This window comes from Anomaloglossus baeobatrachus, chromosome 1, assembly GCF_048569485.1.
Source record: "Anomaloglossus baeobatrachus isolate aAnoBae1 chromosome 1, aAnoBae1.hap1, whole genome shotgun sequence".
Lineage (NCBI taxonomy): Eukaryota > Metazoa > Chordata > Amphibia > Anura > Aromobatidae > Anomaloglossus > Anomaloglossus baeobatrachus.
Genome location: NC_134353.1, coordinates 403,194,246 through 403,222,121, shown reverse-complemented (window position 1 = coordinate 403,222,121; position 27,876 = coordinate 403,194,246). Strand labels below are relative to the sequence as shown.

The following is a 27,876-nucleotide window of genomic DNA, read 5'->3' as shown; positions in this document are numbered from 1 at the left end:
CTACATGTAGCGTTTTTTGGGTCATTAAAATAACGCACCTTGACGGATTGGAATCTGCCAAGGTGTCTAATGATTGTCTATGGTGGTGGATTCCGCCGCTATGCGTTAAGCGGCGGAATCCGCTGACTGATTCCGTCACGTTCTACTGAGCATGCTCAGCATGTCCAGCAGAACTATCTAAATCTTTTAAAGGGAACCTGTCATCAGAAATTTTGCACTAAACCTAAAAGATTCCCCCTTTGCAGCTCCTGGGCTGCATTCTAGCAAGGTTCCTATTGTTCTTGTGCCCCCTTTCAGACCAAAATAAAGACTTTATAAAGTGGTACCTTTTTGTATTCAAATCTTGATAATGGTACACGGGGGCGGGCTGTCTGGTGTCCGTTATCCTTCCTCCTGCCGCTTTAGGCCGTCCCCCTTCGCGCAATTTCATACCTCAGGAGGCCGCCCAGTGCGTCCGAGGTCTCGCGCATGCGCCGTGCCACTCTAGCGGGACTGTGCAATGTGCACAGTGTGACCGCTGGTGACGTGTTGCGCAGGCAAGAGATTATGGGCGGCGCTGTGATTTTCATCAGCAAGTACTCGCCCATAATCTCGTGCTCCACCGTTCTGCGCAAGCGCTGGCCAGCTTACCACATGTCACCTCTTTCCCATCTTGCCCTGGATCAGGAAATAGATGAGAGGAGTGGAGCAGGACACCAGCGATCAGGAGGAGACGCGGAGAGGAGCTACCGACGTACATAGTCTGTGCGGCCTCCTGAGGTATGAAATTGCGCTATGGGGGACGGCCTAAAGCGGCAGGAGGCAGACTAACGGACACCAGACAGCCCGCCCCAGGGTACCATTATCAAGATTTGATACAAAAAGGTACCACTTTATAAAGTCTTTATTTTGGTCTGAAAGTGGGTACAAGAACAATAGGAACCTTGCTAGAATGCAGCCGAGGAGCTGCAAAGGGGGAATCTTTTAGGTTTAGTGTAAAATTTCTGATGACAGGTTCCCTTTAAAATCACTCCTGGTCTTCCCACCTTCCCCCCCCCATCTCTCATACTCACCGCTCACGGGCACGACGCTGCACAGCTGTCACAGCTCCGGCGGCTTTTCCTCTTTTGAAAATGCCGGCCTCTCATTATTTCATCTATAATTCACTGCTTCCCCCGCCCGCCGGCGCCTATAATTGGTTGCAGTCAGACTCGCCCCCACGCTGAGTGACAGCTGTCTCACTGCAACCAATCACAGCCGCCGGTGGGCGGGTCTATATCGTGCAGTACAATAAATAAATAATTTAAAAAAACGGCGTGCGGTCCCCCTAATTTTGATACCAGCCAAGGTAACGTCACACGGCTGAAGGCTGGTATTCTCAGGATGGGGAGCCCCACGTTATGGGGAGCCCCCCAGCCTAACAATATCAGCCATCAGCCGCCCGCAATTGCCGCATCCATTAGATGCAACAGTCCCGGGACTCTACCCGGCTTATCCCGAATTGCCCTGTAATGGCAGCAGCCCATAGCTGCCACTAACTCCTAGGTTAATTATGGCAGGCGTCTCAGACACCCACAATGATTAACCTGTAAGTGAAAGTAAATAAACACATACACCCGAAAAAATACTTTATTTGGAATAAAAGATAAAAAAAACCACCCTCTTTCACCACTTTATTAAAATCACCCAATACCCCTCCATGTCTGGCGTAATCCACATGAGGTCCCGCGACGCATCCAGCTCTGCTACATGAAGCTGACAGGAGCGGCAGTAGAGCACGACCGCTCTCTATCAGCTCCATGCAGAAACTGAAGGGAGTGCGGTAGTGCCGGGATGTGTGTGTTGATGATGAGTGCGGTAGTGCCAGGGTGTGGGTGGGTGTGTGTGTGTGATGATGATGGGGCGGTAGTGCCGGGATGTGTGTGATGATGAGTGCGGTAGTGCCTGCGTGTGCGTTGATGATGGGCTCTCTCTCTCGCGCGACTAGAAAACTTAACGCAACACGTTTCCCAGGAATCCGTTGCCTTTATATCACACTATTTGCAAGGCATCCGTCATATGCGTCACACAACGCAATGCAACGGATGCCGTTCAACGCAAGTGTGAAAGTAGCCTTATATGTGGCCACATGAGTTAAATGTCTCGTGAGTGTTTTTATACCATGCGTGAGACTTGCGAGCTGCAGCATCTGGTCTGCAAGGTCCACCCCATCCCTAAATTTTTGTAATACTGTATACAGACAGGCTTCTAGATGCTAGAACGTTGCTTCTGTCAGCATGAATTGATGGTAACATAATTACAGCCTTAGGGCTCCTTCACATGTCCATGCAAAATGCAAACGTTTGGCACAGTCTGTGGTGAAGGTGTGTATGTGTTTGTGTGTTCTCTCTGTGCTGTCCCTGTGCTATACGTATGACATCTGGATAGCACACAGACAGCATGAGCTGGTATACTTACCTGTCTCCCGCACTGCTGTTACTTCCGGGTCCACGCTGAGTGCAGTGAATATGCAATGAGCATAATGAGCAGACCCAGAAGCAACCGCAGAGGCAGAGACCGCAACATTGTAGACAGGCAAGTATAACAATTTCTTATTTTTATGTGACATGTGTTTTCTCCGGAACGTGTCACATGGATTACATCAGGGTGCAGTCCATGTGACACCCGTGCTGCTGGACAAAAACGGACGGTCCTTCTGAAAATATGGACATATGCGCAGACCCATTGATTTTAATGGGTATACCTTTGTCCGTGTTTCTGGTACGTGGGAAAACGGACGTCACATGTACCAGAGACACGGATGTGTGAAGGAGGCCTTAAGGCCCCGTCACACGCTACTATATATCTAACAATATGTCGTCTGGGTCACGGAATTTGTGACGCACATCCGGCATCGTTAGAGATGTCGTAGCGTGACACCTCCGAACGACTGTTAACGAGCTAAAATACTCACCTTATCGTTGCTCGTTGACACGCTGTTCATTTTCATAATATCGTTCCTCCTTCTGCGCCACGGTTGATTGTCGTTCCTGAGGCAGCACACATCGCTATGTGTCACACCGCAGGAACGACGAGCACAGCTTACTTGCGTACCGCCGGCAATGAGGAAGGAAGAAGGTGGGCGGGGTGTTCCGGCTGCTCATCTCCACCCCTCCGCTTCTATTGGGCTGCCGCTGTGTGACGTCGCTGTGATGCCGAACGTCCTTCCCCCTTCAAGAAGGGAATGTTCACCGCCCACAGCGACGTCGTTAGGGAGGCAGGTACGTGTGACGGGGGTTAACGACATTGTGCGCCACGGGCAACGAATTGCCCGTGACGCACAACAATGGGGGTGGGTGCGATCGCACGATATATTGTAGCGTGCAACGCCGCCTTTACTTAAAGGAGTTGTCAGACAATCTCCAAAAATATTTTAAGCTAATCTGTGCTGTATTGTCATATAAAACATCCCTACGTTATTTTTTTGGTTTTTAACTTTTGTTCCTCCTGAATTACCCCATAATTCTTTGCAGCCACTTTGTTTACATGCAGCTCAACCAAACATGACATTTTCCTGTGCCAAACCTCACTCAGAGCTGGCACCACCTGGCCTCAGTGTCCAGCCCCGCCCCCTGCTCGCTCTCTGCACACATATTCCCTGTCAGTATTCTGCCCCAGCACCTGACAGGTAAATGAATACTATGTAATGAAGACTACAGTATATATAGCCCCTAATGTGAGTCTATAGAATATATACACATATACTCACATACACCCACACACACCTAGTTATATAATATTTATAATTCCCCCTCATGGACTCTGTCTCCTCTGCCCCCCCCAGCACCCCCTCCCCCCGCTCTCTCACCCGTGCACTGTCTTCTCTCCCCCTGCACTCTCTTCTCTGCCGCCCCCCCCTCTCTCTCACCCGTCCACTGTCTTCTCTCCCCCTGCACTTTCTTCTCTGCCGCCCCCCCCTCTCTCACCCGTCCACTGTCTTCTCTGCCCCCCGTTCTGTCTCTCACCTGTGCACTGTCTTCTCTCCCCCTGCACTCTTCTCTACCCTCCCCCCGCTCTCTCACCCGTGCACTGTTTTCTCTCACCCGTGCAGTCTTCTCTCCCCCTGCACTTTCTTCTCTGCCGCCCCCCTCCCCCGCTCTCACCAGTGCACTGTCTTCTCTCCCCTACATTCTCTTCTCTGCCCCCCTGCTCTGTCTCTCACCCGTGCACTCTTTCTCCCCCTGCACTCTCTTCTCTGCCGCCCCCCTCCCGCTGTGTATTTCACCTGTGCACTGTCTTCTCTCCCCCTGCACTCTCTTCTCTGCCGCCCCCCCTCTCTCACCCGTCCACTGTCTTCTCTGCCCCCCGTTCTGTCTCTCACCCGTGCAGTCTTCTCTCCCCCTGCACTTTCTTCTCTGCCGCCCCCCTCCCCCACTCTCACCAGTGCACTGTCTTCTCTCCCCTACATTCTCTTCTCTGCCCCTCTGCTCTTTCTCCCCCTGCACTCTCTTCTCTGCCGCCCCCCTCCCGCTCTGTATTTCACCTGTGCACTGTCTTCTCTCCCCCTGCACCTCTGTCACCCATGCTTTATCTTCTCCTACGTGCTGTGATGATTGCAACCTGCTAACAGCTAGGTGATGCAGAGCTCAGTGCTGTTGTCAGGTGACGTCCCTGCTCTCTGCTCCTGGCTGTATTCAAAAGCCAGGAGCACCGGAGGCTGCATTCGTCACAGTGTGAGGAGAGAGACGCACGGGGAATGGGGGACACAGGCTACATTCACACTTCCGTTGTTTTGCATCAGTCACAATCCGCCGCCTTGAGGAATTACGGTATACTGCAAAATATTTTGCAGGAATCCGTTTTTTCGCCATAGGCTTCTATTAGCGACGGATTGTAACTGATGGCCCTGTGTTGCATCCTCCGCGTGACGGATCAGTCGTTTACTGACTGACAGTCAGGCGGGATCAGCGCTGAATGTAACGTTTTTGGAGCGGCAAAAAAACGCACTCCGCAGGATTCCATCGCAAATTGTCAAGAGCTATAATGGATGTCTATGGTGCTGGATTCCGCCGTAATCAGTCACACGACGGAATCCAGTGCTGGGTTCCTTCATGCTCTACTGAGCATGCCCAGTATGTCTGGCACTCCCATTGGGCTGTTCCAAACACAAACAGATCACAACGGATCCGTTAAAAAACGGACGCACAGCGGATGTAACGGACGCTAAGGATCAGTTTTTTTCACATGATTCCTGTGAATGGTATCCTGTGAAATAAGGCTAAGTTCACACTTCAGTTGTTTTGCATCAGTCACAATCCGTAGCCTTGAGGAATTACGGAATCCTGCAAAATATTTTGCAGGAATCCAGTATTTCCCCATAGACTTCTATTAGTGACGGATTGCGACTGATGACCCTGCGTTGCATCCGCTGCGTTGCGGTCCGTCGTTTTTTGACTGACCGCCGGGCGGGGAGCAACGCAGAATGTAACGTTTTTCGGGCCGTCGAAAACAACGCACTGCGCAGGAATCCGTCGCCATCCGTCACACTTGCAATGTATGTCTATGGTTCTGGATTCCGTCGTAATCCGTCTTACGACGGAATCCAGCGCTGGATTCCGTCATGCTCTACTGAGCATGCCCAGCATGTTTGGCACGCCCACTGGGCTGTCCCAAACACAGACGGATCATGACTGATCCGTCAAAAAACGGACGCACAGCGGATGTAACGGACGCAACTGATCCGTTTTTTCACAGGATTCCTGTGAAAGGAATCCTGTGAAAAACACACCAGTTGACATCTAAAAAACAACTGATCCGTTGCTGACGGACCTGACGGATTGAAAACAACTGAAGTGTGAACTTAGCCTTAGGCTAAGTTCACATTTCCGTTGTTTTGTATCAGTCACATGCGTCGCTTGACGCATGTGACTGATGCGCTGTTCAACGCTGTACAACGGATGACAAAGAACAGAATTCTTTGTCGGATTCCGTTGTGTGCGGGGGGCGGAGTTCGGGGGGGAGGGGAGCCGAGCGGGGCCGTGGCACTGAGGACGTCAGTGCCGCAGGGACTGCAGGACAGGTGAGTGAGTGAGTGAGAGAGTGTGTGTGTGTGTGTGTGTGTGTGTGTGTGTGTGTGTGTATACACACACATGCTGAATGCGGGAGGGGGTGGAGCCGAGCGGGGGGCGGGGCCAGGCACTGAGGATGTCAGTGGAAGTGCTGCGGTCTGCATGGCTGGGGACAGGTGAGTGTATGTGTGAGTGAGTGAGTGTGTGTATGTGCATGTATGTATGTGTGTGCACATGCAAAGTGCGGGAGGGGGCGGAGCCGAGCGGGGGGCGGGGCCAGGCGCTGAGGATGTCAGTGGAAGTGCTGCGGTCTGCATGGCTGGGGACAGGTGAGTGTATGTGTGAGTGAGTGTGTGTATGTGCATGTATGTATGTGTGTGTGTGCACATGCAAAGTGCGGGAGGGGGCGGAGCCGAGCGGGGGGCGGGGCCAGACGAGGGTGTCAGTGGCAGTGCTTGTCTGCATGGCTGGGGACAGGTGTGTGTGTGTGTGTGTGTACATACATGTGCGGGAGGGGGCGGGGCCGAGCGGGGAAGTGTCGGCCTCCCTGCACACGTAACCAGCCTAAATATCGGGTAACAGCAAAGCACCCGATGTTTACCTTGGTTACCCGATATTTACCTTGGTTACGGGCCTACACCGCTTAGCGCTGGCTCCTTGCACCGTAACCAGGGTAAATATCGGGTAACCAACCAAAGCTGGTGACGTGTGCAGGGAGCCAGAGAGCATGCGCAGCGAAATCCGACGGATCTCGCTGCTCAAAAAACGTTACATGCTGCGTTCCCCCCGCCCGGCGGTCAGTCGTTCCATGACTGATCAGTCGGGCGGAGGGTGCAACGCAGCATCATCAGTCACAATCTGCTGCTCATACAAGTCTATGGGAGCAGCGGAATCCGCTAAACTGATTCCGTTGTTTACAAGAGCAGCGGATTGTGACTGATAGATTTTAGCGGAAATGTGAACTTAGCCTTACACATCCATTGCGTCAGTTGACATCTAAAATATGACGGATCTGTCGTTGCGTCGCAATGACATACCTGACGGATTTAAAACAACGGAAGTGTGAATGTAGCCTTACCCGGGCCCCATGCATCACAATGAACTGTGGCAAACAGCGCTGACTGTGTCCTAGACAGAGAGGGCAACCCTGTTTGTCCAGGACCCGGGCACATACAGGGCACCGATAGCAGTGCACAGGGAGCAGGGGAGAGTATGGAATGTGGGGAAAGGGCGGGGAAGGATGAGAGTGGGTGGGGGCTGCATCGCACTGTACCTGGTCGGCTGCAGGACAGTAACATGATGTCGACTGTAATGCCTGTCAACAAGGTCCAGCCCCTGTTGACGTATCATCACAGGAACCAGCAAAATCACGGCAGGGGCGGTCACATGATGACCACTCTAGGCCGGGGGAGAGGGGCTGACAGCAGGGCAGGTAGGTAGTTACTATCTACTTACCTGCCCCAATGTAGCCCAATAGTGAACTGACAAAAAATAAGTAAAATAAAACGGTTAACCCCTTTAAGGTGCCTGTGACAAGAAAATTCTGACATGCACGGAGTGTAAGATTCCATGGGCACCTTATCTTTTTCAGTGGCACTAGAGCTAGACTGTGTTCTACTGCTGTCTTGCTGGTGAAGACTCATCGTTACTGAGCGCAGCATAATGTAGAGGCAGAAATCCTGATTCCAGCAGTGTGTCACTTGCTGGGCTGCTTAGTGTAGTTTTGATAAAATCCCTGTTTAATCAGTAGTGGATTATCACTGCTGGACTACTTGGTGTGCTGCCACATAGTCCAGCATATTCATGAGCTCTGTATAACTGCTAGATCTACAGCAGAGAAAACATTGATTTTATCAAAATGACAGCAAACAGATCATTAAGTGACACACTGCTGGAATCAGGATCTCTGCCCCTACGTTATGCTGCTCTCAAATGAGGGAGCAAAAACCTGGTGACATATCCTCTTTAAAGGCTTCTAAACATGGTGTGGATTATGATATCAAGAGTTCAATTTTGGTGAGGGGCGTGGCCTGCACGCTGATGGCGACGGCTGCTTGAAAGGAGAGCTCTGTGCTGAAGCAGGATAAACCGGCTCTTATCAGCTCACAGATAACAGGATTACCAGCTACAGGAGGTGTGAGTAAGGGGTGCTTCACACATAGCGAGATCGCTACCGAAATCACTGCTACGGCACGGTTTTGGTGACGCAACAGTGACCTCATTAGCGATCTCGCTGTGTGTGACACTGAGCAGCGATCTGGCCCCTGCTGCGAGATCGCTGCTCGTTACACACAGCCCTGGTTCGTTTTCTTCAAAGGCGCTCTCCCGCTGTGACACACAGATCGCTGTGTGTGACAGCGAGAGAGCGACGAAATGAAGCGAGCAGGGAGCAGGAGCCGGCATCTGGCAGCTGTGGTAAGCTGTAACCAGGGTAAACATCGGGTAACCAAGGTGGTTACCCGATATTTACCTTAGTTACCAGCCTCCGCAGCTCTCACGCTGCCAGTGCCGGCTCCTGCTCTCTGCACATGTAGCTGCAGTACACATCGGGTTAATTAACCCGATGTGTACTGTAGCTAGGAGAGCAGGGAGCCAGCGCTAAGCAGTGTGCGCAGCTCCCTGCTCTCGCGGTTATGATCGCTGCTTCGGCTGCTGTGTTTGACAGCTAAGCAGCGATCATAACAGCGACTTACAAGGTCGCTGTTACGTCACAGAAAATGGTGACGTAACAGCGACCTCGTTGTTGCTGTCGCTTAGTGTGAACCAGCCCTAACCCCAGCCCCCAGCGATGCCTAAGGGGAGACCTAAAAAAACTGGCACTCCAGCCAAACTGACAGACTTCTACCCCCGGGATAGGGATCTCTCCTCACCAAGCAAGATGGCTCTGGCTTCCCACTCAGCTTCTTCCCACTCCTCACAAGGAGATACAGGCTGCTTGAGAGGCTGCACATGCATTCCTCTGACAGAGGAAACAATGCAATCTCTGCTGAAAACGCTGAGGGCTTCCCTGCAGGCTGATCTCAGAGAAATAGTAAGAGAGCTGAAGGAAGAGATCAGGTCTCTAGGTGATCGCACAGAGCATGTAGAAACTAAAATGGCTGAACTTGCAACATCACATAACAATCTGATAGATACTAAGGCTACTTTCACACATCCGGCTTGAGCTCTGCGGCTCAATCCGGCTGTGAAAGCTATGCAACGGATGCGGTGAACACACCGCATCCTTTGCATAAGTTTTTCCTTTGCGGCCAGTCCGGTTTTTGCCGCTTGCGGCATGCTACTGAGCATGCGCAGTGGCAAAAACCGCATGCGGCGGCCGGATGCGGTTATTGCCGCATCCGGCCGCCATAGGCATGCATTGAAAAATGCGCCGCATCGGCCGAATGCGGCGCGATGCGGTTTTTTTGCCGCACGAAAAAACGTGCCAGGCAACGTTCCATCCGGCCGTCGCATCGGCTAAATCTGCCGCATGCGGCAAAAACCGGACCGAACGGAAGCCCATGCGGCACAATGCGGCACTAATTAAAGTCTATGCAGGAAAATCGCAACCGGCAGCAAAAAAAAACGGTTGCGATTTTCCTGCAAAGTGCCGGAGTGTGCCGCATTGCAAAAACCGGAGATGTGAAAGTAGCCTAACACAGCTTTGGAAAAGGAGGTGGAGGCACTAAAACTTAAAATCAGTGATATAGAGGACAGATCCCGAAGAAATAACCTATACATCAGAGGGATTCCCTCATCAGTAGCAGATAAAGACCTCCAGGAATACTTCCACAAGTTTCTGCAGCTTATACTCCCTGGATGGGACACCAGAGACCTGATAGTGGACAGGATTCATAGAGTCCCTAAAGCCAAAGGCATAGATCCAGCTCTGCCTAAAGATGTCCTGGCTAGACTTCATTTCTATAAAACAAAAGAAGCTGTGCTTCACACACAGAGGGGAAATCCAGCCCTGCCAGACACTTTCATGGGACTAAAAATCTTCCCAGATCTTTCTGCTGCAACTCTTAATAAAAGAAGAGAATTTGCCCACCTTTCTAAACTCCTTAGAGATCAAGACATCAAGTACAAGTGGGGTTTTCCGGTGAAGATGATAATTTTCAAAGATGGAGGCACTCACACATGTCATACTCCTTCTCAGCTGGGCAAATTGCTGGATGACTGGGGAATAGCCCACCCACCAAACCCTGGTGGGCAGGAGAATCAAAGAGGCCCTCCAGACAGGATTAACCCTGAATGGTCAGTAACTTAGCTGGGACTCCTTCCTGCTTATGGCACCTGCTGTCCGACACGGGATGTCACGTAGCCCCCCTGATGTTCTCGCCTATGGCGAGCGGTTATACACCGGGCACCCTACTCGGGGCAAACCGGTGTTGTTGGAATTTTTTTGGTTTTGTTCCTTTTCTCACAAATGTTCCTTAATTTTTTTTGGAAATTTCTCTCATTTCCTTGCTGGTCTAGCCCCTCTCATCCCTGATGGCGTTCCTAGGAATTCAAAGCCCCCTGCGGCTCCAATATGAGAATTAAGATATTGTCTATTAATGTGAACGGACTCAACTCCCCAGCAAAAAGGTCAATGATGTGGAGAGAGGTGAAGGCATCTAACTGTGATATAGCGTGCATTCAGGAGACCCACCTTCTTTCCACAGATAATAAACGGCTACTTCATCCAAGGTTCCAACACACCTTTTTTGCTAATGACTCAAAAAAAAGAGGAAGAGTGGCCATTTTAATAAAGAACTCAGTGGCCTTTAAATTGGTAAATGTCAGTTATGGAGCAGATGGAAGATATATTATTTTGTCTTGTTATATCAACGGCGTCCCTTATACCTTGGCAACGGTCTACTCCCCAAATTCATCACAATTGACCTTTGCTAGGAAATTTTTCCAAGCATTCAAAGATACTGCCACAGGGGCGGAAATCATCTGTGGAGACTTTAATATACCTGTTATACACTCCATGGATTGCTCCAACACCAGCATCCCACATGCTAAGGAACTTAAGCATCTCATCAATGAATTCCATTTTCATGACATCTGGAGATATTTGCACGCATCAGAAAGAGACTATACATTCTTCTCTTCCAGGCATCGCTCATACAGTAGAATTGATTTTTTTTTTGGTCGACCGCAAATCTATAAGTAATTGTGTGGCAGCTGATATTGGTTTAATTACTTGGACAGATCATGCGCCGATCTCTTTGTCTGTTCAGGGTAGCTTTAATGTTCAAAATTCCCCTAGGTGGAGACTGAATACCAGCTTGCTTGGTAGGCAGAAGGTACATGATGAAGTAGTCAGTGTTAACAGTAAATTTCAAACTTAATAATGATGGGGAAATTTCTGACGAGACCCTGTGGGCTGCTCATAAAGCAGTAGTCAGAGGGCAGCTCATAAAAATAGCCTCCATCCAAAAAAGGAAAAAAGACACAGATATTAAATATATATCAACCCGTATTCATCACCTTGAATCCCTGAATAAAGCCAAAGCAACCCCTAACTTGACTAAAGAAATTGTAACCCATAGATTCCAACTAAGATCCCTACTCCTGCAAAAATACGAACATAATCTTAAAAAAAATAGATCGACATTTTATGCTATGGGGGATAGAGCGGGGTCCTTATTGGCAAGAAGAACGAAAAAACGTGAGATTCAGTCTAAAATAGAATTCCTGAGGGACCCAAATGGAACAATCACTAGACATCCCATTGAAATAGCAGAAGCATTTGCGATATACTATGAGGCCCTGTATAATCTAAAATATGATTCCAATACGTCACAGCCGACTCAAGTGGATATACAGGGTTTCCTAGACACCCTGGATCTTCCCCGGGTCTCAGATGAGCAATTAGAGGAACTTAATCTTCCCTTTACTACACATGAAATTCTAGGTGCCATCAAAATGACTAAGTCTAACTCTGCCCCGGGCCCCGATGGGCTGCCATACGAATATTACAAACAATTTACATCCACTCTGTCCCCCTTTATGTCAAAAACCTTCAATTTTTGGCAAAATAAAGGGTCAATTTCCCCAGATAACTTAGAAGCGATTATTATCACGCTACCAAAGCCAGGGAAACCTGCAGACACCCCGGGTAATTTTAGGCCCATTTCACTCCTAAATTGTGATGTTAAAATTTATGCCAAACTAGTGGCAGATAGACTTCATAAAGTGATCCCGACCTTAGTGGCTCCAGACCAAGTTGGTTTTGTGACAGGCAGGCAATCTAAGGATGGCACCAGACGGATGCTTGACTTGATTGGACTGGTTGAGATATTGGGTGAACCCGGTGCATTCCTGTCTCTTGATGCTGAAAAAGCCTTTGACAGGGTGCACTGGGGATACCTGGAGAAAGTTCTAACAAAATTCGGGTTCTTGGGGAAAATCAAGTCATCCATTCTAGCCCTCTACTCTTACCCAAATGCGTCAGTGTTGGCATCGGGGTTTCTGTCATCTAAATTTCAAATAAGTAATGGCACCCGCCAGGGGTGTCCATTGTCTCCCGCTATTTTTGCTTTAGTGGTAGAACCTCTGGCGGAAGCTATACGAAAAAACATAGCCATTTCTGGTATAAGAGTTGGGGAATTTGAACATAAACTTGGTTTATACGCAGACGATGTGATAATTTCCTGTTCTAACCTTGCAGTGTCGATTCCAGCAGTGGTGAACACATTATCGAACTTTTCTAAAGTGTCGTATTATAAGCTTAATGCGGCAAAGTCTTTGATACTGCCGTTTAATGTACCGGTGGAGGCCAGGAGTGCGCTGGAGGGGGCCTTTCAATTCAAATGGTGCGACAGGGGGATACCTTATTTGGGTATTAAGCTGACACCATCGCAGATGTTAATTAAAGAAAATTTGGAACCTCTGAACCAAAATTTAGAAAAGGAATTGGGAAGGTATGAAAAAATATCATTGTCCTGGATGGCCAGGATACAGTCCTTTAAAATGGTTTTCTTACCCAAAATATTGTATGTGCTCAGATGCCTTCCAATCAAAATTTCTCACAAAACCCTGATGAAACTTCAATCGTTGACTAACAAATTTGTCTGGGGTAATAAAAGGGCTAGGGTCGCAGGTAAAGTGTTATACCCCCCATATGACTTAGGGGGATTGGGCACCCCAAACATATCGGCATATTATAAAGCCTTACTAATTGAATCACTAAAGGAATGGTGGCGTCCAGGTAATTCACATAGATGGGCTCAGATTGAAAATTTCCTGTCCCGCCAGGGCTCGGTCAGAAGAATGATGGAAGCAGAATATTTGAGCCGTTCACGGTTCTCCCCGTGTGTTCCCACCATGTCAGCCTCCCTGGAGGTCTGGTGAAATGACTTGATTCATAAGATTCAGATTCCTCTTTCAGAGATTTCCCTCAAGTCGTTGGAATCTCAAATCCCCTTTTTGAATCTGGCCAGGTGGGAGGGATCGGGCATTACAGTGCTGGCGGATCTATACTCTGATTTGGGTGTTAACCCCTTTAATGAAATAGTACGGGAACACCCCTCTTTAAAGGGCTGTTTCTATCAACACATCCAAATTAGTCATTTTCTGGCCTCTAAATTTCCTCCAAAGTCGAATACTCTGTTACCTACAACAAAGGCTTTGGTATTTAAAAAGATAATTAAATCCAAAGGTATCTCCTCAATAACCCCCCCGAAGAGCAAAAATCTCCTTATATGAATAAATGGGACGTGGAGTTGTGTCTCTACCTCTCCTTCAAACTGGCACTCGGCATCAGCAAATATCCAAAAATATTCCAAATGTATAAATCATCTGGAGCAACTGAAAAAAGTACACCTGCGATGGTATCGGTCCCCAGCCAACTTAGCACAGTTCCTCCCAAATTATTTGCCACATTGTTGGAAGGGCTGCTTCCAAAGGGGTACTGTTGGTCACTGCTGGTGGGCTTGTCGCAAGGTTTTCTCATTCTGGTTGGAGGTGTTTGGCCTGATGGGTGAGCTGACAGGCAATCCTATTAATCCGAATCCAGGTCTGGCAGTGCTAAATGTGGGTATAGAGGAGTTCTCTTGGGAATCCAGGGGTTTATTAGTTCACATTCTAGTAGCTGCCAGATATTGCATACGTTTGCACTGGAAATCCCCAAAGACGCCTACATTAGTTGAGCTATATAACCGAATTAATCTCCAATGCCAATACGAGTTCTGTCTGGCTCACTCCATCCGCGCCAAAAACAAAATACTTCAGATTTGGGACACGTGGCTAAACTCTGTATATGCATCCCCTGTCAGGCATCTGTTTCCAGGGCAAACTGTTGATAATTAAAAATGGGTCAAATAGAGTCAAAGAGAGTGTTACGCAGGGAGTTCACCCATACCACTGTCTTGCTAAATTCTACTAAAAAGGGGGCTGAAAGCCCATACTTACGAAGCGCTCACTGATATCCTAATCAGGCACGAATACTAATATTCTTTATAGCAAGATACTATTTATTTTAATCACAACCACATGTCAATATTCAAGGTGTTTAAATCTCTGTTGTTGTTACTGCTCGGGCTACCCCGAAACGCCATCCAATTCCCTCCCTCCCCCATCCCCCTCCCCCTCCCTGGTTGCTTCCTTGCAACCATCCATGGTTCTCCCCCTCTCCCCCACCTCTCTCTCCCTTCCCTTTCTTATCTTCCTTTCTTACTCTCTGGTTCCGGTTGTTTGGAACCCTCGTTTTGAGGATTAAAGAGTAAATTGGTAGGATGACTCTATACGTATTGGGTATTGATTAACCTAAAAAAAAAGTTGCAACTTGCATCAGACATGATTGTTGGTGGTGTGACCGGAAATGTGAATCATAATCAAAGGTGATACTACCACATGTTACAGCGTTGTCCTCTTTGTGTATTATTGCCATTGATACCTGAATTTCTCCTTTTTGTAATGTAACTTCCTACAATAAAATTGATTGGATTAAAAAAAAAAAAGAGTTCAGTTTTGGTGTCCTCTGACCAGACTGTATTCTCCCAGTATTTAGCAGGCTTGTTCAAATGTTGTTGAGTAAACTAACAACGCTTGAACGTACTTTTTGCTCATCCATGGAGTCTTGCATGCTGAGTGTGCATACAGGCCATGGCGGTTGTGTGCATTACGTATTGTTTTCTTTGAGACAGTTGTACCTGCTTATTGTATGTTTTTATAGCTCTCATGTGGTTTTTGGTTGTTGGACACCTCTGATTATTCTTTTCACTTCTCTGTCTGAAGTCTTGCTTGGAAGCGCCTGGTCAGTCGGTTTATGGTGAAATGATGCTCTTTCCGCTTCCAGATTATGACTTCAATAGCGCTCACTGGAGCCTTGAGTAGTTTAGAAATTCTCCAGTAACCTATGCCATCAGTAAAATTCGCAAAAATAAGGTTGCAAAGGTCTTAAGACAGCTCATTGGTTCTGCCCACCACAAGATGTTTCTTGTGTGGCACCTTGGTAATGATACACTTTTTTATAGGCCGCAGTTGAACCAGCTGATACTGTTCATTAAGTGGCAGGACTGCTTTCTAATTACTGATTTCACGTGCTGTCATGACTTTCCATGGCTTTTTACACCTCTTTCGTCATGTGTTCAATACTTTTTCCCTGTATCATTTCTCATTATTACACATCACTAAATGTATGTACATCTGTGGTTTCATTTTCTGTCCCTTTTTATGGATTGGATAGGTTATTACAGACATCTGGTGAGAAATTCATGTAAATAGCCTCTTCAGAAATATATTTACTTAGAAAATTGGTGACGTATTCAATAGTGACGAGCGAGCACTACAGTGCTCAGTACTTGTAATGAGCAGTAAGGGAAGGGAGGGTGAGTATCCGAGTATAATGGAAGTCAATGGGAGAGTCTAGCATTTCTCTTGGAAATTGGCCAGGAAAATGCTAGAGTCCACCATTGACTTCCATTATTCTTGGGTACTCGAGTCACGCCCTTCCGAGCACCAGCTGTCCATTACGAGTACCGAGCATGGTAGTGCTCACTCATCACTAGTGGTCAATACTTATGTCATTCGCTGTATATGCGTAGAAACCTGTTGTTGATGTTTTATAATTAAGTGTGGATATGAAGTTAAGTCTCCAAACAAGACCTATGCTCCCCCTTCATTGGGATCCGAGGTCCTGAGTAGTGTTGAGCGGACCCGAACTGTAAAAATCCGGATCTGCGTAGTTTCAGCATCCGATCTGGGTCTGACCCGGACCCGGGAATCTGGCTGCATGATCCGGATTCGGGGTTTGTTTTTTTTTTCCCCTTCTCCCTCTCCCTCCTCCCCCGGATTCCGCTTCCCATTGACATATATGGGGCTGAACTCCGGATCGGATCCGGACTTCTTTTTCAATTCGCCAGGTAGACCCTGGACCCGGATTTTTGTACTATCCGCTCAACTCTACTCATGAGCATTCAGGTGCCCATTAACCACGCTTTTATGTTGTACCTGGTTGATAAGCTACAGGAGGTTGTAATAGTAAAAAACCTTTTCTATTGTTCTCTTTTTTTAATTGGTTAATTTGTGGGTGTAAGTTGTGGAATACAATGACATCTCGTATTACACAGCGAATGTTATATTCAGAAATTGAACCTTTTCTTAAGCAGCTTAACAGTTAACGCCTATTAAGTAGAACATCAGTGTGATATTTGTGAATATTTCATAAGTCAAAACATTTAAACAATTTTTTTTGTCTTCTTAGGTTTCTTTCTTAGGGTGTCCCCCAAGAACTCCCAAACATGGATTTCCAACACAGAGCTGGTGGGAAAACTGGGAGCGGAGGAGTCGCCTCGGCATCTGAAAGCAACAGGGATAGAAGGGAGCGTCTCAGGCAGCTGGCATTGGAGACAATTGATATCAACAAGGTGCTGGCATGCCTGTATGGGAAGCAGTAGTCCAGGTGTCCTCCCATGTTAGCAAATGTTTAAACAGAGGCATACATTGTTGTATTAGATAGGAAGACCTCTGTCTATTTAATCTGTCTGCTGTAATTTTTATTAGTGGGACATTAGAATTCACACGTTTTCTAGCACAGACTGGAGTTATGTGAGCAGTAAGTGTACGGAGTGGAGATAAAGATTGTAAATTGCTGAATTCTAAATGTTACAATTTAAGGGAAGTTTTCATCTTTCCACAGAACAAATGACAAATTCTAGATCAGCAGCTCTTATCCCTGGGATACTATTATCCGTTATAATGGAGCCGCAGTACACCTGCTCAACCACTGCTCCATTCACTTTCCAAGGCACAGTCCCATGAAAAATGCAACTACCAGCAGTACCATAGCGAGGGAATGGAGTGATGGTTGAGCAGGTGTCCTGCAGCTTCATTTAATGGGGGCTTAAAGCATGCCATTATTTGATGCATAGGGGTCCCAAAAGACTTGGTCCTGGGCCTTAACTGGAGCTGCTGTAGAGTCATGGTACAGAGTTAACCCCTTCACAACATTTGCTGTAACTACGTAATGGTCTGGAAGGGGTCATGGCAATCATGCGGGCGCATAAGCACTGCCTGAATGATTGCCCCCAGGAGCTCTGCTTAAGTTATAGCCTAGCTCCAGCTGTCACAGCCATGGCTGATGCACTCAGCGTCACTGGAAGTTTAACCCCCTAAATGCTGCAATCAAGGTATTTAGGAGAAGGGGGCTCCCTTTCCCACTCGATCATCACTCCCATGACTTAATCGCATGCATGCCGATAGTAATCATGCAAAATTGGGGTGTGCCAGCTACGGTGGCCTGTTAGACCATGCCAGGAGCATTAAAGGTGTTCTATCTAACACTGTCAGATGTAATGCATTGCAGTATACAGTATGTACATGGCAGTGCTTTATACCTGTGATCAGACTACTAAAATTTGAAGTCCCATTTAAGTAATAAGACTAAAAAAAATTGTAAAAATATTTAAAATAAAATAAAGACAAAAGAATATCAACACATACATATATTTATGTAAAACCAAAAAAGCGCTTTTTTTGTATTGCCACATTCATAACAGACCGATCTATAAAATTCTCACGTTATTTAACCACTTCAGTAAACACTGTTAAAAAATGTGGTAAAAAAACTGCTTCATTTATCATACAGCCGAAAAAATGGAATAAAACGTGATCAAAAAGTCGCATGTAAATAAAAATTATATCTCAGAAAATGTCATCTTCAAAAAACAAGCAGCTTTACTGCTCTGTCAGCAGAAAAAGAACATGGCTATAGCGCTAAGAATAAAGCAATGCAAAAACAATTATTTTTTTCCTTAAGATTGTTTTTATTGGCTAAAAGCGGCAAAAAGAAAAAATATATATAAACATGGTATATGAACTTTGCCAGTAGCGTATGCTGAGAAACATCCCATCACCATTAATTTCTTCACTGTATGGTGTTTTGTCGGATGCTTTATTGGGGGACACAGAACCATGGGATAGCCTACTGCCACCTGGAGACTGACACCGATATTACATAGAACTTAAAATTGGCTCCTCCCAAGCAGACTATACCTTGCCTGTCGGCATCCGACCTCTGTTTAGTGAGAAAGCAGTAAGAGAAGCAAATGGTCATAGAAATAAAGAGAGAAAACAATAGCACTAAGAGAAGGACGGCATACTTGTAGTATTGGGGACCAGAAGTTAGTGGCTTAGTTGGTGGTTGTGATGCCCCCTTGGTGGGTGTGGCCTGGCAATTCCTTCCATGCTCCATATTGTGGACCCAGCCCGTTAATCATTGGTTGTTGTATCTCTCACCTGCGTGCCGCCATTGCCTGCTTTCAGTACACCGCTTGTCAGGTTTGTCGGTGGGTGAACTTTCCTTGCAGTGTCTATAGTGAATGGGCATGGCCTGCGGTCTCCTGCGAGCTACAGTAGACCGGATGCTTATTGCAGCATGCACTTACAGAGTTTCGGAACAGAAGAGGTGATGGTGGCAACCAGGCTTAGTCAGTCAGTGTAAAATGACCGGCCGAAGGGCACTCGCTAAACAGGTAGAGAGTACGGATTAGGATCTGCACAAAAATGTAATAATTAAAAACGCCAGCTCAAGTTGCAAAAAATAAGCAGCCACTGATCCCCAGATCCTAAAAAATGAGAGTTCTACGGGTCTCAGAAAATGGCAACAAAAGCGCTTCTTCTGTTTTTTGTTTGTTTTTTTTATATCCCTTAGATAACGGCAAACTTATGCATGTTTGATACCAACCTGAGACATCATACTGGCAACTTAGTTTCACCATATAGTGAACACTGTGAATAAGAAACCGAAAAAAACTATTTTGCAATTGCACTTTTTTGCAATTTCACCGCACTTTAAATTTTTTTTTCTCGTTTTCCAGTACACTATATGGTAAAACTAATGATTTCGTTCAAAAGTACAACTCGTCCTGTAAAAAATAAAAACAATTGTTTAAAAGAACTGAGTCCTCAGTGGTTGATACCTTTTAATGGCTAACTGTCAAGATAGTAATAATAGAAAGCTTTAGCGACTACTCAGGTCTCTTTATCAGGCTCAGTGTAACACAAAATCTGAAGAGTCACTTATTTATACACAAGAGGACATAGAATGGGGCAGTAAATAAGACAAGTTATGTGAAGCAGAACTATCAGCATGACAAGGGGGCAAACTGTTGTGGCAGTAAACATTGCAGCAGTTCATAGATAAGCAGTGTGAAAGTTTTATTATTCTGATTGACGTCTGGTCCAGAGTTGTGGTGCCCCCAGATGGTCTGAGTGGCACATTTTGATGTAAAAAGACATAAATCGATGTGACACATTCATTCCTGCCCAAATGTGACAAAGGTCATCAGTTTATATCCCAGACATTTTCTGGGATTTAAAGTTTCCGTTCAATACCAGCAATTTCATGTCCATGATGCTGTGGTCTGGGTTATATAAAAAAAAAAATGTTTGGCCACAGGTAGATCTATCCTGTTTTCTGTAATTGTGTGGCGGTGAGAATTCATCCTTGTCCTGAGCTGTTGGCCTGTCTCCCCTACATACTGACCCCCAGTTAGACATTTGGTACATAAAATTAAGTACACCACATTGGTTGTGGTGCTTGCTATATATTACCATCTTTTCAGTTAGCCATTAAAAGGTATCAACCACTGAGGACTTCAGTTCTTTTAAACAATTTTTTTTCTCTCTACTGGCTGATACGGTACAAAGATACACTACAGTTCAAAAGTTTAGGGTTACTTATTTTTGAAAGAAAACATTTTTTTCAATGAAGCCAACATTAAATTAAACAGAAATACACTCTATACATTGTTAATGTGGTAAATGACTATTCTAGCTGCAAATGTCTGGTTTTGAATGCAATATATACATAGGTATATAGAGGCCCATTTCCAACAACCACCACTCCAGTGTTCTAATGGTACTGTACATTGTGTTTGCTAACTGTGTTAGAAGGATAATGGATGTTTAGAAATCCCTTAAAAACCCTTGTGCAAGTATGTTAGCACAGCTGAAAACAGTTTTGTTGATTAGAGAAGCTATATAACTGACCATCCTTTGAGCTAGTTGAGAATCTGGAGCATTACATTTGTTGGTTCCATTAACCTCTCAAAATGGCCAGAAAAAAAGAACTTTCATGTGAAACTCGAAAGTATATTCTTGTTCTTAGAAATGAAGGATATTCCATGCGAGAAATTGCCAAGAAACTGAATCTTTTGTACAACGGTGTGTACTACTCCCATCAGAGGAGAGCACAAACAGGCTCTAACCAGAGTAGAAAGAGAAGTGGGAGGCCCCGCTGCACAATTGAGCAACAAGACAAGTACATTAGAGTCTCTAGTTTAAGAAATTGACGCCTCACAGCTGCAGCTTCATTAAATAGTACCCGCATAACGCCAGTGTCAACGTCTACAGTGAATAGGTGACTGCGGGATGCTGGCCTTCAGAGCAGAGTGGCAAAGAAAAAGTCATATCTGAGACTGGCTAATAAAAGGAAAAGATTAATAGGACAAAAGAACACAGACATTGGACAGAGGAAGATTAGAAAAAAAGTGTTATGGACAGCCGAATTGAAGGTTGAGGTGTTTGGATCACACGAAAGAACATTTGTGAGACAAAAAAAACAACTGAAAAGATGCTGAAAGAGTGCCTAACATCATCTGTCAAGCGTGGCGGAGGTATTGTGATGGTCTGGGGTTGCTTTGGTGCTGGTAAAGTGGGAGATATGTACAAGGTAAAAGGTATTTTGAATAAGGAAGGCTATCACTCCATTTTGCAATGCCATGACATACTCTGTGGACAGTGCTTGATTGGAGCCAATTTCATCCTACAACAGGACAATGACCCAAAGCACACCTCCAAATTATGCATAAACTATTTAAGGAAGAAGCAGGCAGCTGGTATTCTATCTATAATGGAGTGGCCAGCCCAGTCACCAGATCTCAACCACTCTATTGATCTGTTGTGGGAGCAACTTGACCGTATGGTGCGCAAAAAGTGCCCATCAAACCAATCCAACTTGTGGGAGGGGGGAAGCATGGGGTGAAATATCTCCAGATTACCTCAGCAAATTAACAGCTAGAATGCCAAGGGTCTGCAAAGCTGGAATTGCTGCAAAGGAGCATTCTGTGCCAAAAGCAAAGTTTGGAGGAGAAAATTATTATTTCAAGTAAAAATCATTATTTCTAACCTCGCTACTGTCTGGACTATATTTTCTATTCATTATGCAACTCATTTAATAAAAGTAGGATTTTTCATGGAAAAGACAAAATTGTCTGGGTTTCCCCAAACTTTTGAACTGTAGTGTATATTTTACCTGCAAAAAATAAGCCTTCATATATAGCAAGATTGATGGAAAAATAAGGAAGTTATATATATATATATATATATATATATATATATATATATATATATATATATATATACACACACACATACACATACCGGTATATATTCATCAGCAATAAGAAAAAAAACATTTTGCACCACAAAAAAAATCTATTTTCTTTTTCTCCCAGTCTTTCTTCATATAAGATATATCGTTGTATCATACACATTGCTCCAAATGAGTGCAACCTCTTTGAAAAGTGAGCTTTGAAGCATTATCTTAAACCGTTTTGAAGGCATCAGCTATAGAAAGTTTATTTTGGTCTAGTGGAATGATGAGACCAAGATAAAGGTTTTTATGGCACTTTATGGCACTCACTGTGACCATACGTGACCAGCCCTATAACCACCCCTAAGACGGAGCCCTCCTGCCTCTTACTTGCGGTTACGTATGGTCACAGTGAGTGCCCCCCTTGGTTGAGAAATATTTGTTAACTTTGATCCTTTTTTTTACTGGTTTCTATTTTATTTTCCCTGTGTTTTGACCCCAGTGGCAGAGCAATTTGCGCAGCGGTATTATCCCTAGACTATTGTTTGACACTTTTCCAGGAGTGGTTGTTACTGCTTGCACTGTCTGTTTTGCTCAGCTGTACAATGTCTGTGACTGTGTCTTATTGTATGCATCTCTTGTCCCATAGGACCCCTATTTTATGAAGAATCACCTGGGTTCATATGAATGCAAGCTGTGTCTTACCCTGCACAATAATGAGGTAGGTAAACCATACAGAACGTTCTCCCTCTGCCGCACTCTACCGTAAGGCTACTTTCACACTTGCGTTGAACGGTATCCGTTGCATTGCGTTGTGTAACGGATGCAACGGATGTGTTGCATATAGTGACACAACGGATGCAACGGATGCTGCAAAACAACGCAATTCGTTTTGATTTTTTTTTTTTTTTTTTCCCGGTTTTACCAGCGGCAGACTATAGTGAACGATCAGCTGATCGTTCCCTGCAGCCGGCCGCTGGGTGATCAGCTGATTGCTCCCAGTAGCCGGCCGCCGGGTGATCAGCTGATCGCTCCCGCCCGCCGGGTGATCAGCTGATCGCTCCCGGCCGCCGGGTGATCAGCTGATCGCTCCCTGCAGCCGGCCGCCGGGTGATCAGCTGATCGCTCCCTGCAGCCGGCCGCCGGGTGATCAGCTGATCGCTCCCTGCAGCCGGCCGCCGGGTGATCAGCTGATCGCTCCCGGCCGCCGGGTGATCAGCTGATCGCTCCCTGCAGCCGGCCGCCGGGTGATCAGCTGATCGCTCCCTGCAGCCGGCCGCCGGGTGATCAGCTGATCGCTCCCTGCAGCCGGCCGCCGGGTGATCAGCTGATCGCTCCCTGCAGCCGGCCGCCAGGTGATCAGCTGATCGCTCCCTGCAGCCGGCCGCCGGGTGATCAGCTGATCGCTCCCTGCAGCCGGCCGCCGGGTGATCAGCTGATCGCTGTCACTTGCCGGCGCCCGGGCATGCCGGCGGGCGGGCGCTCAGCTGAGCGCTGTGACTTGCCGGCGGCCGGGCATGCTGGTGGCCGGTCATTCAGCTGAGCGCTGTCGCTTGCCGGCAGCCGGGCGCTCAGCTGAACGTTCGGCCACCGCGAGCCAAAATAAAGTTTGATTTAAAAAAAAAAAAAAAAAAAAAAAAAAAAGAGCATGCGCAGTGAAATCCAGAGGATTCCGCTGCTCAAAATAACGTTACATGCTGCGTTGCTCCCGCTGGGCGGAAGCAACGGAGCGTCGCCCAGCGGAAGCAACGCAGCTCCTTTTGGTACAATCCGTCAACCATACAAGTCTATGGGAAACAGCGGAATCCGTTAACGGATTCCGCTGTTTCCCAAAAGGGCGGATTGTAACGGAAGGAAAATAACGCAAGTGTGAAAGTACCCTAAGCCTGTTTCATTACATTGCATTTCCTTCTGTATTACAAACATGGGTGGCAAATGTATGGTAAGCAGCAGTTTAACTTGTAGAATGAAGGGCCGTTTTTAGTAATTGTATTAAACCCCGAAATATTGTATTTTTCAAGCTTGTAGTGAATCCATTTGGCTACTTTGATTGTGTGAGAAGCATATGTGAAAAGCACAATTTAGGAACTTAGGAAGCAAATGCCTCTTGGTGTTTTCCATTCATTGCAGAGAGCAGTAGTGAGTCACATTAAATGGCTTTCATGGATTGATGGTTTTTTATCTCCTTAGGGCAGTTATCTGGCGCACACACAAGGGAAAAAGCATCAGACCAATTTGTAAGTTTCTCTTTTCTGACAGAGGTGCGATTTGGTGGTCTCTGGTTATTCTACGAATATGGGACAGTTATGGGACATTTGGCTCACTTTCTTGTTATATTTTAGGGCTCGGCGTGCAGCAAAAGAAGCGAAAGAAGCCCCTGCACAACCAGCCCCTGAAAAGGTTAAGGTTGAAGTAAAAAAGTTTGTGAAGATTGGTCGGCCCGGTTATAAAGGTAGATGGGGGTTTTGATTTTTGATGATGTGATACGGTTTGGCCTTCTGCATTCATTGTGTGTTTAGGTTCCTAAATTCTAACATTTTTCTCTTCCAGTGACAAAGCAAAGGGACTCTGAAAGTGGCCAACAGTCTCTGCTATTCCAGGTAACAGTCCTCACTTTGTGGTTTGGTTTTTATTGCTGGCCTGGCATTAAATTGTGTGCTTTATTTTCCCCCCATCATCTTATCTGAGCATGTCTTGTATTGAGAGATTATTGGATATCAGCGGATAAATGACTACATTACTTCTTGTAGTACTAGATGACACTAAATAATGCTCATTTTGTATCGATCCAGAAAAGCAATTCCTAAAGTGGATTCTCACTGTCAAGATGACATTTCCCTTGTATGAATTGTATTCATGATGTGAACACAGGATTATTTTTTATTACATTTAACCCCTTAACGACCGCGGGCAGTAATATTACATCCTAGCGGTCATAGTGTTACTGCCCGCGGTCTGATGCCGGCAGCTTGCTGCGACCGGCGCACATCTCAGCTGATTTTCACAGCTGAGATGTGTGCTTGCTAGGCACGAGCAGAATGGTTATCTGCTCGTGCCATTTAACCCGGCAATATATGACAGCGCCATTATAACAGCATCGTCGGTGAACAGTTACTTACCGACCGATACCGGAAGTCCCGTGATGTGATCACGTGACTTCTGGTGGTTGTCATGGTTGCACAGGGTCATGTGATGACTACTGTAGCTCACATGAATTACTTTCAGTTTCACTTGGCCTGGAGCTGAGGTAGAAAATTAGCATATCTGCTGTTTACAGCTGTGTAGCTGTGAGCAGCAGATAGGGCAGAGTGATTGGATTGTTAATCCGTATAGACCCCCAGGGGGACTAGTAAAATAAAAAGTTAATAAAAAAAAAGTTAAAAAAAATTAAGTTCAAATCACTCCCCTTCGCCCCATTGAAAATTAAAGGGTTAAAAAAATATACACACATTTGGTATCGCCGCATTCAGAAACTCCCGATCTATCAAAATATAAATCAATTAATCTGATCAGTAAACAGTGTAGAGGCAAAAAAAATGACAAACGCCAAAATTACGTTTTCTCTATCGTTTCATTGGGGGACACAGGACCATGGGTTATGCTGCTGTCACTAGGAGGCTGACACTAAGTAGACATGAAAAGTTAGCTCCTCCCTAGCAGTATACACCCCGAGCCGGAGGCGGGCTCAGATCAGTTTTTAGCTTAGTGTCGTAGGAGGCTGATGTGGGCCGTCTCGGCCCCCTCAGCCACTTGCTTTTTTGCGTTTTTTCTCTTATTTCGGCGCCGCTCAGCGCTCTCATACCTGTCCTTTTTTCTCTATGCAGGTATTTTCGTCACTCTTACTCCGCAGCCCTGTCGGTACCACTCCCCAGGGTCGCAGGGGTTTGAGATCTTGGGCCCTCTCCCCCGTCCGCCCCCGCTGGTACCACTCCCGGGGGTGTTCGTGTGGGCAGGTTTGTCGTGGGCACCCCTGATTCGCCCGGAGGTATCACCCCAATGGGCCTACAGGGGCATTCAGCAGGGATGGATTATTGGCAGCGCGCTGTGTTTTGACGGGCCCTCACCGCTGCTCTCTGCTGCTGGGGGCTCCTTCCCCCATCATGACGTCCACTTCCCTGCCTTGTACACGTTCTCTCCCGGAGTCTGCCGTCTCCCAGGGCGAGGGCACTGCTCACAGGCAGGGGCTGGGTGCCCTGCCTGCACCGCTTCCATCGCTGGACCTCCGCCGCCGAGTCAGGTAGGACAGTTCCCTCTCCCTGCCCTCCTCCTCGGCCGGCCCCTAACTTTAGTCCCCGGTCTCGGCCTAGCCGCGCTTGCACCTTAGCCACGCCCCCCGCCGCAGCGCTGTGACCGCCGCTTGTCTGGCCCAGCCTCCCCCCACCCTGCAGCCCCCTGGCTGAGGGTGGAGGCGGTTACTTTCGGTTTCTTCGCGCCGAATCGACGCTCCTCCCCCAGCCTGCTCCAGCGTCCCCTCGCCATATTGCTGTTTCTCTGAAGCTGCAGCGCCGGCGTTTCCATATTACACCGCATCTCTAGTAGCTCCATCCTCCAGGATCCCTCTGCTGGACTGGTGGGCGGCACACAGGACCGGGGTAAGCTCTGCTCCTCAGGAGTAGCCCTCACTAGGCAGCGTTATTTCCCTTAATTTAGGGACGAGTTAACCCTCTCCTGTCTCCTTCCTAGCAGCACCAGGGAGAGTTTATCCTTTTTACCATGCCTAATACTAAGTCCACCCGTCCCAAGCAGGCCCCCTTTGCCTTATTCTTCGCATGCTCCTCCTGCAAAACCAAGTTTTCCCAAGGCCAGGACGCGCCACTATGCTCCGTCTGTTCTGATAACGCGCAGCACCTGCAGGACCCCTCGGCCGACGCTACTGAGACCGCAGCGCCAGATGCTACAGGCCCCTGCGTCCCGCCCCCCCCCGCATGGCTAGCGTCACTGTCCCAGTCCGTAGAGTCCCTCTCTGAGGCTTCTCGGACCATCGCGCAAGCCCTGCGCCTGCTGCCGTCGCTTACTCAGACGCCCGCAGACCCGACGCTACCGCCGCCGGAGCAAGTAAGCCCCGTTGCAGGGACCTCCTCGGCTGCGCAGAAGCGTACCCGTAAGGTCTCGTCTTCAGACTCTTCGCAGGTTTCACCTTCACCACCAGGTCCGTCCCGTCATTCCTCCCGGGAACCTTCTGACTGCTCCGATGATGAGGACGATGCAGCTCCCCTGCTGGACACTGAGCAGGCGGCTGATATTCGGCGTATGGTGAATAGCCTGGTGGAGGCAGTGAACCAGACCCTAAAGGTACAAGTGGACCATGTCTCCTCTCAGAGCACCCAGGTCTCGTTTAAGCAGATGAAGCGGCCCCAGAGCACTTTCAGCGGACACCCGGAATTTGCCGACTTGCTGCGCACCCACAGACAGCAGCCAGACAAGGTATTTACCAGCAGCAGGTACATTAATCTACACTATCCTTTTCCAGAAGATCTTAAAAAGGACTGGGCGGGCTCTCCTGTGGTCGACCCCCCAATCTCCCGCCTATCCTCTCACACGGTCCTTCCACTCACTGACGGTACGTCCCTCAGAGATCCCACGGACCGTACTATTGACAGGTTGGCCCGTTCCGCCTTCGAGGCGGCGGGCACCTCCCTCTCACCAGCCTTTGCCTCGGTTTGGGTCGCGAAGGCACTGATGTCCTGGGCAGACACGCTACGCTGCGGACTCCGAGAAGTTTCTGCCAATCCGGATCTGGTCCTCATCTCCTCGCAGATTACCCTCGCGGGTGAGTACCTGCTCAACGCAGCCCTGGCATCTGCCAATTGCGCGGCCCAGGCCGCCAGCAACAACGTGGCCATCCGCCGAGCACTCTGGCTCCGTTCCTGGAACGCGGACGCGGCCTCTAAGAAGTCGCTGACTTCTCTGCCTTTCCTAGGGGAACGTCTTTTTGGAGAGAGACTGGACAAGTTGATCTCCGATGCAACGGGGGGAAAGAGTACGTCTCTCCCCCAATTGCGCCCCAAGCGCATCCTAAATCGGCGCCCCGCCGCTCGTTTTTGCCCCTTTCGCAGTTTC

The 27,876-nt window shown here is 47.4% G+C and overlaps 1 protein-coding gene across 1 annotated transcript in view; it reads left to right on the top strand.

Moving 5' to 3' along the window:
* The window catches only part of SF3A2 (splicing factor 3a subunit 2), a 58,283-nt gene that overhangs the window by 18,091 nt on the left and 12,316 nt on the right, over positions 1 to 27,876 (top strand). The window contains exons 2-6 of the mRNA XM_075352586.1: positions 16,705 to 16,867; positions 22,466 to 22,537; positions 24,007 to 24,053; positions 24,159 to 24,268; positions 24,367 to 24,416. Of these exons, the coding sequence (XP_075208701.1) occupies positions 16,742 to 16,867; positions 22,466 to 22,537; positions 24,007 to 24,053; positions 24,159 to 24,268; positions 24,367 to 24,416 (405 nt within the window). The 5' untranslated portion in view covers positions 16,705 to 16,741. The remainder of the gene's footprint in view (positions 1 to 16,704; positions 16,868 to 22,465; positions 22,538 to 24,006; positions 24,054 to 24,158; positions 24,269 to 24,366; positions 24,417 to 27,876) is intronic.